Source organism: Orcinus orca, chromosome 3, assembly GCF_937001465.1.
Source record: "Orcinus orca chromosome 3, mOrcOrc1.1, whole genome shotgun sequence".
NCBI lineage: Eukaryota > Metazoa > Chordata > Mammalia > Artiodactyla > Delphinidae > Orcinus > Orcinus orca.
In genome coordinates this window covers 137,922,154-137,937,345 of record NC_064561.1, presented here as the reverse complement: position 1 = coordinate 137,937,345, position 15,192 = coordinate 137,922,154, and the positions used below count along the sequence as shown (strand labels likewise).

Here is a 15,192-nt window from a genome sequence, read left to right as displayed (position 1 = left end):
GACTGAAGGTGGAAAAATGAGGAAAAGTCACTATGCAAAAACTATCCCAAAACACAGCTGAGGTAGCCATATTCATATCAGACAAGATAGGTTTTAAGACAATAAGATGTAGCTGAGAGAAAGGAATTTTTCATAATGATAAGAGTTCAATTTGCAAAGAAGATGTAACAGTTCTATATGTGATTAACAGCCTCAAGATTTCTAACGTAAAAATTGGCAGAATTAAAAGAAAAAATGGTAAATCCACAAATCATGATGAGACATTTTCACATACCCTTCTTGTAACAGATGTAATAAACAGAAAAACAATTAGCAATTACAGAGAAAATATGAAAAGCATGATTCAAAAACTTTATTTAATTAACTTATATAGAACACAACCCTTATAACAGCAGAATATACACAGCTGGCTCTGCAAATGGCAGGTACGGAGGGCCTACTGTGTACTATGCCACTTTACCTAAGGGACTTGAGCATCCGTGGATTTTGTTATCTGCTGGGGGTCCTGGAACCAATCTCCCCACGGATACCAAGAAACTGCTGTATTCTTTTTTAAGTGACTAAAGCAGAAGCCAATAACAAAAAGATAACTAGAAAATCCCCATATATTTGGAAATTAAGTAATATATTTATAAAGAACACATAGGTCAAAGAAAACTTCAGTGGAAATTTAAAAATATTTTGAACTAAATAAAAATGAAAATCCTACAAAGGAAAATTCATTAAATAGTTAAACTTGATCTTTGAGGAATATTTATTTGTAGATTATTAGGTGAGGGGAAAAAAAAGCTTAAAAAAATCAATTATCTTAGGTTCTATGTCAAGAAGATATACAAGAATAGCAAATTAAACCAAAAGAAAAGGAAGGAAATGATAAAAGAACAAAATTAATGGGAAATATTTTAATACAACAGAGAATATCAACCAAGCCAACAGACTGTTACTTGAGAAGACTGGTAAGATGGTAAAAAGAAATTTGATAACCCCCTGGTAAGATGGATTAAAAAGGAAATAAGACAAGAAAAGAGAAAAATAACCATATCTACTCCTCAACTCATATTATGAGGCCAGCATAACCTTAATACCAAAACCTGACAAAGTTATTAAAAGAAAAGAAAGTTCAGGTCAGAGTCTCTCATATAATAAATGTAAGAATCTTAAATAAAATATTAATAAACTGAATCCAGTAATAATGTGGCACACCATAGCTGACTTCAGCTTATTCCCAGAACACAAGGTTGGTTTAACATTTTAAAATATCAATTCAGTGTAGTTAACCAGACTAACAGAATGAAAGAGAAATCTCTATCATCTTAATAGATTGAGAGAAAGCATTTGATAAAATTTAACATCTATTAATCTAATAAAGAATATTTACAAAAACAGATTTTAAAACACCACACCAAACAACACTTTTAACACTGAAATGTTGAAAACTTTTCCTCTGAGATCAGGAAAAAGAAAAAGATATTTGCTATCCCCACTTCTATTTGACACTGTACTGGAAAGCCTAGCCAGGGTAATAAGACCAAAAGAAGGCAAAGAATTAGAAAAGAGTAAATAAAATTATCAATACTTTTAGACCACATGATTGTGTTATTCAAAAGAATCTATAAAGTATTTGAATTAATCAGGAAGGTTAACAAGTTCTGGATAGAAAAATCAATTGTTTTTCTGATATGAGCAACAGAGATTGAAATTTACAAAATAATATAACTTGCAACAGCATCAAAAATACCAAATACATAGAAATACATCTAACAGGTGGCCGCCGCCGCTGCCGCCCGCGCCGCAGCCGTCCGGGTCTCGGAGCGAGCCCACGTGCGCCAGCCGGACCCAAGCAGAGGGAGCGCCCAGGCACTCGCGAGGAAATGGCGGGTGAGGCGCTGTTCAGGGTTAGGGAAAAGTGTGGGGCGAGTTACGCCCCAAGAGGGGAGAGTAGAGAAGGTAAGGCTTTCGGGACGGAAAGGAGAGAGGGAGGATCGTGAGCTAGAACAATCCGATGGCCACGGAGGCCGAAGAGACGATGGAATGCCTTCAGGAGTTCCCTGAACATCATAAAATGATCCTGGACCGATTGAATGAACAGCGAGAGCAGGACCGGTTTACTGACATCACCCTGATTGTCGACGGACACCATTTTAAGGCCCACAAGGCTGTTTTGGCTGCTTGCAGCAAGTTCTTTTACAAATTCTTTCAGGAGTTTACTCAGGAATCTTTGGTGGAGATAGAAGGTGTTAGTAAAATGGCCTTTCGTCATTTGATTGAGTTCACATATACAGCAAAATTAATGATACAAGGAGAAGAAGAAGCCAACGATGTATGGAAAGCAGCAGAGTTTCTACAAATGCTGGAAGCTATCAAAGCCCTTGAAGTCAGGAACAAAGAAAACTCAGCTCCACTAGAGGAAACTATCACAAGAAAAAGTGAAGCAAAAAAAAGAAAGATTGCAGAAACTTCAAATGTTATCACTGAGTCATTGCCGTCTGCAGAATCTGAACCTGTTGAAATCGAGGTGGAGATTGCTAAAGGCACAATCGAAGCGGAAGATGAAGGCATTGAAACGTTAGAGGATGTGGCTACTGCCAGGCAGTCCATAAAGTATATTCAGAGCACAGGTTCCTCTGATGATTCCGCTCTGGCATTATTGGCAGATATCACCAGCAAGTACCGTCAAGGTGATAGAAAAGGGCAGATTAAAGATGAAGATGGCTGTGCCTCTGACCCCACAAGCAAACAGGTAGAAGGTATTGAAATTGTGGAACTTCAGCTGTCACATGTGAAGGACTTGTTCCATTGTGAGAAATGTAACCGTTCATTTAAATTGTTTTACCATTTTAAGGAACACATGAAATCACACTCCACTGAGAGTTTCAAGTGTGAAATATGCAATAAAAGGTATCTTCGGGAGAGCGCATGGAAACAGCACCTCAATTGTTACCACCTTGAAGAAGGTGGAGTCAGTAAGAAGCAAAGAACTGGGGAAAAAATTCACATATGTCAGTACTGTGAGAAACAGTTTGACCACTTTGGACATTTTAAAGAGCATCTTCGAAAGCATACAGGTGAAAAACCTTTTGAATGTCCAAATTGTCATGAACGATTTGCTAGAAATAGCACCCTCAAATGCCACCTGACTGCATGCCAAACTGGAGTGGGGGCAAAAAAGGGAAGAAAGAAGCTTTACGAATGTCAGGTCTGTAATAGTGTGTTTAACAGCTGGGACCAGTTCAAAGATCACTTGGTAATACACACTGGAGATAAACCCAACCATTGTACTTTGTGTGACTTGTGGTTTATGCAAGGAAATGAATTAAGGAGGCATCTCAGTGATACTCATAATATTTCAGAGCGTCTAGTAACTGAAGAAGTTCTTTCAGTAGAAACACGTGTGCAAACTGAACCTGTGACATCAATGACTATTATAGAACAAGTTGGGAAGGTGCACGTGTTACCATTGCTTCAGGTTCAAGTGGATTCAGCACAAGTGACTGTGGAACAGGTCCACCCAGATCTGCTCCAGGACAGCCAAGTGCACGATTCACATATGAACGAGCTTCCAGAACAGGTCCAGGTAAGTTATCCAGAAGTGGGTCGAATTCAGACTGAAGAAGGTACCGAAGTACATGTAGAGAAGCTGCATGTTGAACGGGTACATCAGATGCCAATGGAAGTACAAACTGAGCTTCTAGAAGCAGACTTGGATCAAGTGACCCCTGAAATCATGAACCAAGAGGAGAGAGCCTACCTAAGCAGATGCTGCTGCGGCGGCCAGAGATCACGAAGATGCTGAGGGTTTAGAGACCAAATCAACAGTGGATTCCCAAGCTGAAAAGTCAGAAAATGAGAACAGAACACCTATGCCAGTTTTAGAATGAAATAACAAATGAATATACTTTTAAGTTTATGTGTTGAGTTTTTGAACTGATGATGGGCAGTGTGACTGTCCTTAAGCTAACAGAAATGTGGACCAAAGTTAAGCTCTTTCCTGTTGTGTTGAACTGTTTCTATTGAAACAAACTGATTTTCCCCCACTTGATGCCACAGAGGAGGGATCTTTCCCATAAGTGAATGGGAAGCTTTGAGAAGTATATTTCTGGAAAACTGAAATGGATTATATTCTTATTATATAGTTGGGTACGAATGTATCTATTTTCATGTGGTAAGGGTTCTCCCTTCTCTCTTTGTCCAGTCATGTCCTTCCTCAAGTTTTTTTCCCCCATATTGTAAAATCAGACGTAAAATCATTAGAATACAAGTTTATGTATTCTAATGCATGTTAGAATATTTGAATATATAGGAAACACAAGGCTGCATGAAGAAAAGTGCATTGTTACTGTGCAGTTAAATTTTGGCTTCTGGCTTTCTTTAGCTTGAACAACACTCTTGTCTACCCTGACAGTCACAGATGTCATCTCTGCAACAGAAACGGTGGTGGTGGTGGCGGCAAATTTCTAGAATGTTTAAAAACCAACCACACCCATGTGCCTTTTCAAATTCAACTAAACTTCTGTAAAGCGCCTCTGGGTCTTTCAGAGTTTGTGTTGCAAGGAGCAATGTAGGTCATGCTATAGCACTCGGTATTTTCCTTACAGTGACAGCTACCGGTTCTTTTTCACTTCAGTTAGATTGAGAAATTTCATTCAGTGGCTGCTGAAGGGCCATTTTCAATTGGGAAAATTCACTTATATCTGTGGTAAGCTTTATTTTGATGAAAAGTTGCACTAGTATTTTACCACCAGATGAAAAAAAAGATGAGCATCACTTAAAAATTAATGTATTTAAAATAAAGTACAGAGAAAAAACATGTATATAATATATCAGGCTTTGTTTTGAATGAATCTTTTTCCCCAATCCTTAATGTAAAGATCTTGTGCTATAACTTTTAAAGCCATACAAATAAGAGTGCTAAACTGTGGACTTAAAGTAGGTGTGTAAATATTTTTAATCAGTATTACTTGGAAAATAAAATATAACAACCACATTAAAAAAAGAAAAGAAATACATCTAACAAAAGATGTATAAAACTGCTATTCAGGGTAATTTTTCTATCTTTGTATCAATACTGCACTGTCTTAATTACTGTGCTTTACCAGTATTAATATCTGAGAGTTAAGTCTTACTCTTTGTTCTTTTTCTTTAGAGCTCTATTGAATATTCTTAGCTAACTTAGCTACCTTTATTTCCATATAAAATTTTAAATAAGAATGTGAACCTCCATTAAGAAAATAAAGACTGCTGGCATTTTGATTGTGATATTATTGACCTCTTTATGGAAGAACTGACATCATTATGACATACAGATATCTATATAAAATCTTTCCATCCATGAGCACAGTATAGTCCTCCATTTATTTAGATCTTCTTTAATTTCTCTCATAAATGTTTCTTAAATTTCGGGGGAATTAAGGCAGAATAGTTATTAGGAAAGAGTATGAGGGAAAGGAGAAATTATGTTTTGCAGATAACATGCCAGTTCTTGACCCACATTTCCCTTTTTGTTTGTTTAAGATAAGAAGAAAATCCCTGAAAATGTAACAGATGGCCACAATCCTCCTTCATGTATGATATGTGGATAACATATAAGCGCTCAAAAGGCAATTGCTGGACGGTACTCCAGATCAAGTTTTCCCAAATTGCAGGCTATGTGTTTAGTGGGTTACAAACAGCCTTACTTTCAATCAGATAGAAATCATCAAAGTGGAGCTTGCACGGTAAGATTAAGCATCATTTCACGATTTTTACTTTTGCTTAAGTTATACACACACACACAAATATATGTATGTGTATATAGAGCCTGTGATGTAAAATCTGTTTATTCTTGTTGATTGCAGTCAAAAATATTTGAAAAACTATGCTCTGGGAACTATTTTCCACCAGAATTCAAAGTGTCATTACATGTTATAACACCTGGTACTTACTGTGCCAGGTATTTTGCAGCTGTGTCATTTTCACTTTAGCTCAGATGTAAACCTTAGCTTTGGGATTGCTACCTATGTGATAGAATTGAATGAGAGTTAATGGTGAAAACTGGGCGTTATGCATGAGTTAATTAGGGAAGAATATGAGAACAACAGTGAAATGCAGGTAGCCAGAGCCCAGCCGGAGCCTTTGAAAGAGGATGTTCAAGAACACTGAGCATTGGCCCCTGGAGGATATCAGTGGCTCAGGGAACTTATTGGAAGGGGCACAAGGTGCTGCAGAGGCAGTGACTAAAGATAAAGGACAGCTGTCTGAGAAGGCATTTCTCTGGGCCTCGTCCTGGCTCCCATCTCCTGGTCCCTTTCTTTTCTTTTCTTTTTTTTACACTTTTCTTAGTGATTAATGTTTTAATTATACAACAAATACATGTTCTCTTTTAACGAATTCCGATATTACAAACATGCACAAACTAAAAAAGCAAACATTATCTCCTTCTTCCCTATTCCATTGTTCTTTCCTAGAATTAACCATTTAATTTAATTTTATTTTTATTTATTTTTTTATTGAGGTAGAGCTGCTTTACAATATCCTGGTCCCTTTCTGAAAGCATCCCCAAGCTGTACTTTTGCTTTTTACCTGCTTTGGTCTCCCAGACTCTCCCTCAGTGGCTGAACTGTCACCATGTCTGGCTCTCCATCTTTTCCCTCAAGATCCACCCTACCAATTTGTTCCCCCAGCTCTCTGGTTTAGGACCATCGTCTCCCATAGGATGTCTCCAAGCCAACCTCAGCTGGGGTTTAAGCAAAAAAGATTGGGGTGTTAAGACATGAAACGGAGAGCAGCTTTAACCTGAACTCCTAGGCTTGTACTACCTCAAGCAGAAGAATCGTCAACCAGAGGAAACATCTCCACATGGCACAGCAATTGGTGAAAGAGATAAGAATTACAGCAAAAAATGATGATAATGAGAGTATTTGTTGAGCCTTGTTTTATGCCAGGCATTGTTCCAAGCATCTTACATGAATTAACTCATTAAATTTTCACAGTAACACTGAGGTAGGTAATGTTTTCCCCATTTTGCAGGTGAGGTAAATGGGGCACAGAGTTTTTAAGCAACTAGCACATGGTCTCACAGCTATAAAGTTGTGGAGAACATAGAAAGAAAAGAACTAAGAGTGAACTTTGAAGTAACCAAGAAAAAAGAGAATATTGAGTATCTGCTTGACAAAGTGGGACTCTGATTTTTCAGGGTAACTTTAGTTTGCCTTTTGTTAGTTATACGAGTTCATACGCAGTCTAGGTAGATAGACGCTTGGACTCCAGCTGCCTTTACCTGTCGACTTTTGTGCGGCATATGTGGAAGTGTCCAATGTCAATCTCAGAGAGGTGGGTTTTTTTTTCCTTTAAGAAAGATACTGCTTTTATAGCTTCCAAACTGGGGTCCTCATAATGAAATGTTGAACAGTTTCCAGGGATTCACCAGGACACTATTCCAAAAAAACAAGAAGCCTTAGCATCAGCTGACTACAATTCACCCTACTGATTAGAGACAGGTCAGTCCCCTACCTAATTTTGGGAAACCCAGAAAAAAGACTGGTAGGCAGAAGGTATTTTGAAGATCAACAAAATAAACCATTTAACCCACGCAACCAAAATCACTGAGGAAAAAGGTCATCAAAATCCCAAAGCCCAGTGAAATACCTGCTTCAGAAATGGAGCTAACATCGTCAAACAGCTGGGTTAAATATTGATGATTAGATTGTGGTTTCTCCACCAAACTTTTCAAGGAACTTAAAAAAAAAAAAAAAGAAAGAAATCACTCAAAAGGTGGGAACATAAGAGACAGAGTCTATCACTGGCTCTTACCAGCAAATTTGAAGTACTTATTGAAAGAGAGAGAGAGAGACCTTTCAGCCTGACATTTAGATATTGCTTATGTGATGTCCACTCTCCTGGTACAGCCCTGATCTAAATTTAGTAGTTTAAAAAGAACTAAGTCTCTCCTCCCACCCATTTCCAAATGCCAGTTGAGAAGTCCTTTCTCAGACCCTTTTCATCCTCAAGAAAGCCCTGAGAACTTTAAAAAAATTAAGGACAAAATGTCAGAACACAGTATGCAGTCTCTCCTCCTTCCTAAAATGGCCATTTGGTTAAAATCCATGACAACAAAAGAGTTAAAGTTCTGCACTGTTTAAGAACAACCAGCTGACCTTTAAATCTGCTGGTTTGAATCCAATCACCTTTCAACAAGCATGAAATCTGGAACAAGGCGTACTAACACACACCAATTATTTTCATAGTGTACATGACTGAACTCACAGTGTCCTGTTTAGGAAAAATAAATAAATAAAAATACACACTCATTTTCCAAAAGCCAGACTTAGAGACCGAGTGTCTCTGTTGGCAAGGATCGTCCTTTGGTAACTGTCTGGAAAAGTGCTGTTGGAGAAGGCCTTTCCTGGGAAAAGCACAAAGAGAGTAACTTTTTCATGTTGTTTAAATTCTGTTTAATGAAATGGTTTCCCCCAACCTTCAGTATAGCAGAAGTAAAAGTAGCTGGGAAATAATTAATTACTATACTCTGTTAAGAACTTTGCAGTCCATGGATGTAAGAGAACAATTTTCCCCTCCCCGTGAAAGGGCAAAACGCTGACTCCTACTTTGAGCAAAGGCATAAAAATCCAGGGGCTCAAACCAAGTGTTGAGTGTCTACTCCTTAAAACGATTCTTTGCTTTTTGAAAGTAATTCTCATGAGGTTCTTGTAAGTGAAGATAGTCCTTCATGCCTTCAAAATATAATTCAGCTTACAGAAATTCCATCACAGGCTTTTTTTTTTTTTTTTTTGCGGTACGCCGGCCTCTCACTGTTGTGGCCTCTCCCGTTGCAGAGAACAGGCTCCGGACGCGCAGCCTCAGCGGCCATGGCTCACGGGCCCAGCCGCTCCGCGGCATGCGGGATCTTCCCAGACTGGGGCACGAACCCGTGTGCCCTGCATCGGCAGGCGGACTCTCAACCACTGCGCCACCAGGGAAGCCCCCGTCACAGGCTTTTTAAGAGCAGATGGCATGGCTGTTTTCATACAATGCGCAGAGAAAGGAGCCCTCTCTGGAGGCCTGTGGCCTGCAACCAGACAGCCTCTGGTCAATTGCAAAACTGGGTTCTTTATCACCTCCTTTATCCTCTGCTCCCAGGTCCCTCCATCCCATCCCATTTCCATCAGCCAGTTACACGGAATATTAACCCCACACCTGGACCATATTCCAGCCCGAGTGTGTTTTTAAGGACTGAGACTTCTGAGATTCCTTCCCAAATCTCAAAATCCTCCTCTCTCATGGGCCCACGTTTGCCAGTCCCTCCTTGCCACAACATGTGACTTCCTTCCTGTCATCTGTCAGTCCAGAAAGACAACGGTCAGGCTCTCACAGCAATGTGGGCCGTGGGCCCTGGCCAGGGCCCAGACCACAGCCCTCCCGGCCGCTTCTACTTTGGGGCAGGGCAGGGAGGGGCTGGATTCAGGAAGAGGAGGCACTGCCTGGCTTGCCTGCTGCTCACAGCTGGGGTCAGGAAGGCATCTGCCAGCTCTGGAGCAGAAGGTCCCTTGCAGTTTACCATCTATCAGGACGACCCGGTCACCTGGTCTGAATAGCCCTGAGGACTCCTCCGAAATCAAAGGAGGCTCTTTCTGGAGCCCTGGCAGAGCAGGTGGCCAAGGCTTCCTCAGGCCTCGCTCACTGTCCTGTCCTAATTCTCATCCCTTCCTAAGGAGCACAGCAACCTCGCCAGCTTCCAGGCAGCCACCATTTCCTGTCCCTTTTTCCTACATCCGGGACTTGATGCACTGTTAAAGTCCAGACACTCACCATCGACCCCAACTCACAACTGGTCCCCCAGCCTCCATCTGCTTTGCCAAGATTTGGGGAACAAGGAAAATCAAAGTGTCTTATGATACCACCCTCAGCCCAACAACCAACAGAAAAACCCTCATCACCTGAGTACAAGGTGTGGACCACCACTAGGCCCACACCTGACTCTCTTATTTACTCTCCTTGCATGCGGTGAACGACGCCCTTGGTCATGTCATCCTGAAGTCTATAACACAGAAGGAGACCCAAAGTCCTATACGCTTGAAGAATTGCATGGCCATATATTTAGCTAACATTTTCTGTTTTATTAATCAGGGTCCATGATTTTATAGTAGATGAGATCTGTTCAGGCCAGCCACCATTTCCTCTCCTTCCTGTCAGCATCCTGCAGACCACAACCACCACCAGAAAAGCAATGTGGTTTTGGGGAGAAGAAATCACGAGATACCTGAAGACAAAAGACTGAGGATTCAGGCCCAGAATTGTTATTAACTGAGAGACTTTGGCCAAGTCACTACAGTTCACTGAAACCTCAGTCTTACCTTCTGTAAAGTGGGGATTATAATAGCCACCTCACAGAGTGCTCTGAAGGAGGAAATAAGATAATAAAAGTGAACATAATTTTGAATTATAAACAGAGAAAGAGGAAAAGAGGAGAGAGGAGGGGAGGAAAAGCTGAAAAATTCAGCTTCCCTCACCCTTTTGCACTAGCAGGTAAAATAAAGTGTTCAGACAGGAAACCTGAACAAGATAATCCAAAATATAATATTCTTAGGCACTGGTGAAGGGAGAAGCTACTGTAATCGCCAAATCTGGTCAAGAGCGCAGTCTGAACAGCATGTTTTTTACCCCTTGAGTGCACTAAAGCTTTGGGACTGACCTGCAGGAAAAGACCAGAAGCTTTCCTCATTTCATTCCCTATAGTAGAAAGACAAGAGCAGCTGAAGGACAAACGTCAAGAGTGGGGTGAGGCAAACACCTCAGGCCATGAACTTACTTTATCCCTTTGGTAGATCACCTTCGGGAGAAAATTCCAGCTTTGTGTTTTCTGCTTGGTCCCATTCAAATGGGAAGTTCTGCTCAGAGGCCTGAAATAGAAAACAGGAAGTCAACAGAACTGATTTTCCTAATTCCTCAAATGCAAATCACTGCACTTGCTGTGGATGAGAACTACCATGAGGTGTAAACCTCCTTTCTAAAAGGAGGTCACATGCCAATTATGTACAGAAAATATCCTACTCCAGGGTAAAAAGGAATGTTCCATCAGCTTTCTTCCTAAATGAAGGAGGGAAGCAGAGCGGGATTGACAGTAAAGACGATCAAGGGTGTTGCCATCAGAACCAAACTGCCACTAAAAATAATGAAGTGTCCCACTTTGATGCTCAGACACTATTCTCTTAGCTGCTGCTTCTACAGTCACTTTTCTGTAGCTACTTCTCAAGGGGACAGTTACTAAAATGGCTCCCCTCCCAACTTCCTCATTATGTTTCACCGGTATCAGTATTTTCTTAGAGGCCCGTGTTTGAAACTTGCAAGTTGAAACTCCAAGCCCCACCCCTGCACCTGCCCCTTTAGTCAGTTTCCATGGCAGACCTTCAGTTCCATCTCATTTACATCAGACACTAATTCAGCTAGTTCTCCTATCACAGCTCGACTCTGGTTTGCCACACCCGGTCATTTCCTCAGCCATCTCTGGTCTAAATCCTTAACGCTCCAGCCTTTCTGCCTCCCCTCCTTCACAAGACTGCCAGATGAGTCTTTCCAGAATCTCTCCAGCAGACAGTCCCCTCACATTACTCCCTGGCCCCAAGGTCTGCCACAGCTTCCTAATACCTACTGATCAAATCTAAATGACTCACAAGTGGTCTCACCATAGCTATCTCGCTTAGCGTGTTATAGCAGAGAGTGCCTGAGCCTCGGCTCCAGATGGATTGGGTAAGAATCTCTCTTAGGTGAGCTTTACCACTACGTGGCTGTGTGAATCTGAGCAAATTATGAAACCTCTCTGCCCTTCAGTTTCCTCATTTGTGGAATGAAGATAATTACACCCACCTACATAGTTATTAAGGGACTAAGTGGGATACTACATACAAAGTGGTCACAGTGGGTTCCAATAAGAAGAGTAACTAGTGCTTATGGAGTGCTTTCTACATCCCGGGCTCTGTTCTGAGCGCCACACATGTGTTTGTGCAGGTATGACCATTATCCTCATTTTGCAGAAGAGGAAATTGAGGCAAGAGAAAGTGAAGTCACTGAAACCACATAATGAATCAATAGAAGAGCCAGCGTTTGCACTCAAGCAGTCTGACTCCAGAGCCTGTAAACTCAACTCCGGGCTCTACCACCTCCATTCGAGGCCACTTCCCCTTCCCTGCAGCTTTCACTGGCTGACACAACCCACAAGTGCACCCCAGTCCTTCCCATCTGTCCAGTCTCCCCTGATGGATGCTGTGCTGCATTTCCCCTCCAATCTCACCTGATATCTTGAAAGAAGCAGTTACTATATTTTCTCTATACTCAGTATACCATCTCTTCACTCTTTTTTATCTTGCCCTCACTTATATATCGGCTTGTAATTCTTCACTTCTTTCTACCTTCTGTTTCTAGAAAGTGCATCCGAAAAATAAACATCCCCAAATTCCAGAGTGTCCCAAAAGAATGTTATTTCCACCAACACCCCAGCTGTCATTACTAACCCAAATCTCCTAAGTCCCAGTCACTTACCCAACAAACATTTACCAAGCATCTGCTGTGTTCATGTCGGTAGATGCAGATTACATGGGCCCTGTCCTCTAGGAGCTCGCAGACTAACGAGGAGATGAGTGTTTATGTAGAAAATGTTAATAAGTTGTGACAAGTATGAAACACACGCTGTTAATGGCCTCTCCACCTTTGGCCCTTCCGGCTTTTGCACTTCCCATGTCGTGTCATTCACGCAGGCCGACACACCGCCCCTTCCTTTTAGTCTCTGCGGCCACCCCCATGGTTTACTTGCTCCCTACGTGATTCCTGAGCTATTGCAGTCACCTCCCAACTTATCTGACTGCCTCATCCTCCTGCCCCTCAAAAGCAGCCCGCCTGCTGCTGCCAAACAACCTCTGTTGTCACTCCCATATTTGAAAACCATGAAGGTTAATGAGGCAAGTGCAGGCCCCTGAGCCTGAATAGGCAAAGCTGCTTAGGAACTTAGCCAACTTCCTATCCTGATTTGCTCCACACCCCTCCACATCCAAACACTTCACCTCACGCACCACACCTAAGACAGACTTCTTACAGGTCTTCAAAACGAGTCCCCTTCCTGTTTCCTATTGTTCCCTTTGCCCTCCCAATCTATCGGCTCATTTTTGTTTCTGAAATTCAGATGCTCCTCCAGGATTCAGGTCAAGTCACCTCCTCCATGAAGCTTCCTCTCATTCTCCCACAATGTATGATATAGTTCCGTTCTCTGACTTGCTTTAGTCATGCATTTGTGTCTCCTTTAGGGCACTTTAATTCTATCTTGCATTCCAGTCATTAGCAGTTTTAATCTTTCGGTCTCTGTCTTTAGGACAGTATTTGTCTTTGTCGTCTTCATTCAATACAGCACCTAGCAGATTGCCTCAAGCATAACACGTGCTGAATAAATAATGAATATGCTCTTTGATTTTTTGTATGTGATGTAGTGGGAGAAACCTCATGAGGACCCAAGAAGAAGCCTAAGTTCTTTCTCTCTTATTATTATCATCTCATCTTTTATCCAACAAATCTTTTTTCATCCCTAGGCAATATGCTAGGCACTCGGGGTACAAAAATAAAGACACAGAAGCCTGCACCCAATAAACACATATTTTCTATCAGAAAGATTGACACATAATACAAATAAAATAATAAGATACATGAAAAATCATATGAATTGCAAAATTATGCCAGTTCTACCGCTAACTAGGCATGTGACCTTGGGAAAGTCACTTATTCCGTGAGGTAAGTGTTGACAAGTAAAAAATGCAAACTCAGAGGCGGTCTACGAATTTGTGATTCTAACTCACAACTTTTTAAAAAGTGACTCAACACAAAGACTGGTTATCATTCATGTAACGGTAGGAGAATGAGGCCACAGAGGCAAATGCAGACGGTGCTAGCCCAAGCTCTCTTCAGGTGAAAAGGAGTCTTGACCAGCAGATGTTGAGTTTACCTCTCTTGGCCAAGGCTGTTCTAAGATAGAGGTGAATTCCCACTTTACCCCAAGCACAAAATATACAAGTCATTTAATGGACTCCTCTAGCTCTGATTCTGTGCTCATGCAGCCTGGTTACTGACTGGTTTGCTATCAGGTCCGTCTCTTGGAATAGAATATGGTGGTCAAGCTGATGAGTATTTTGGTTTCTGGGAGTCTTGTCTTTTTCATTGCAAATTAGTATGTCATTCTCATTGACACATCAGTCTCGTTAGCTGATTAATAGGAGTCCTCACCTAAGAAGCAGATACCCTCTCAGTGAACCCAACAAATCAAGTTTCTGGGCTGAAAGGCTCAGGTATAAACCTTAGACCTTAGAAAATTCTACGACAAAGGCACCTTGCAGAGGTTTCAGAAAGACAGCCGGGGGTGCCCTTCTCTTAGAGACTTACACCCCCAAACACACATGCCACGTACCTTTTCTCCAAACTCTTCTAGGTGGTACTTAGAGGTAAGGACCAGGTTTTCTTTTCCTTGTGCAGCGTGTAGCCTAGTCAGAAAAAATGCCCTGGTGGGCATAAGAGATGCTTTCCTCCGGGCTCCCATGTTCTACCACTAGTATTTACTACATGGGAATGCCTTGCATCCCCCCTCTCTGATGTGGGCAATGTGTTCTTTCCACTCCTCTCTGTATCCCCCCGACCTGGTGCTTGGCATGTCAAAGGCATTCAATAAATGCTTGTGAGGGAGACGCAAGAGGGAAGAGATATGGGAACATATGTATATGTATAACTGATTCACTTTGTTATAAAGCAGAAACTAACACACCATTGTAAAGTAATTATACCCCAATAAAGATGTTAAAAATAAAAAAAAATAAAAAAAATAAAAACCTAAAAAAAAAATGCTTGTGTATGAAGCAATCAGCCAATATCATCAAAAACTTTTTAAGGATTTACACATGCTAAATTTAGAACTGCAAACGGTATGGTTCCTATCCTCAAGTAAAATCAATGCAAAACTTAAGACCGGAACTATGAATGTGATTTGGTTTTAGGATGAGTCATTAATCAATGAAAAAGCAACCAACAAGTCATTTCAAAACAACAAATGCTCTTTTTGTATTTCTCAAATACTGGGAAAGGGACTCAGTCCTCAGCAACAATCCATAAAACTTCCTTTTTTTTCATATAGTTGCCTCATATCACACAAACTCTTTCATTTACCTTTCTCCTGCAGATCCTCCCACCAAA

The 15,192-nt window shown here is 41.1% G+C and overlaps 1 protein-coding gene and 1 long non-coding RNA gene across 2 annotated transcripts in view; both read left to right on the top strand.

Moving 5' to 3' along the window:
• The window catches only part of LOC117203423 (uncharacterized), a 29,630-nt gene extending 23,893 nt beyond the window's left edge, over positions 1-5,737 (top strand). The window contains exon 3 of the long non-coding RNA XR_007476426.1: positions 5,512-5,737. This is a non-coding gene — a long non-coding RNA (uncharacterized LOC117203423). The remainder of the gene's footprint in view (positions 1-5,511) is intronic.
• LOC101272024 (zinc finger protein 131-like) lies at positions 1,825-4,178 on the top strand. Its single transcript, XM_049707923.1, is given in 3 exon segments — positions 1,825-2,740; positions 2,843-3,735; positions 3,737-4,178. Coding segments are annotated over 3 exon segments (1,773 nt in total). The 5' UTR covers positions 1,825-2,002; the 3' UTR covers positions 3,879-4,178.
• Positions 5,738-15,192: the final 9,455 nt, after the last annotated feature.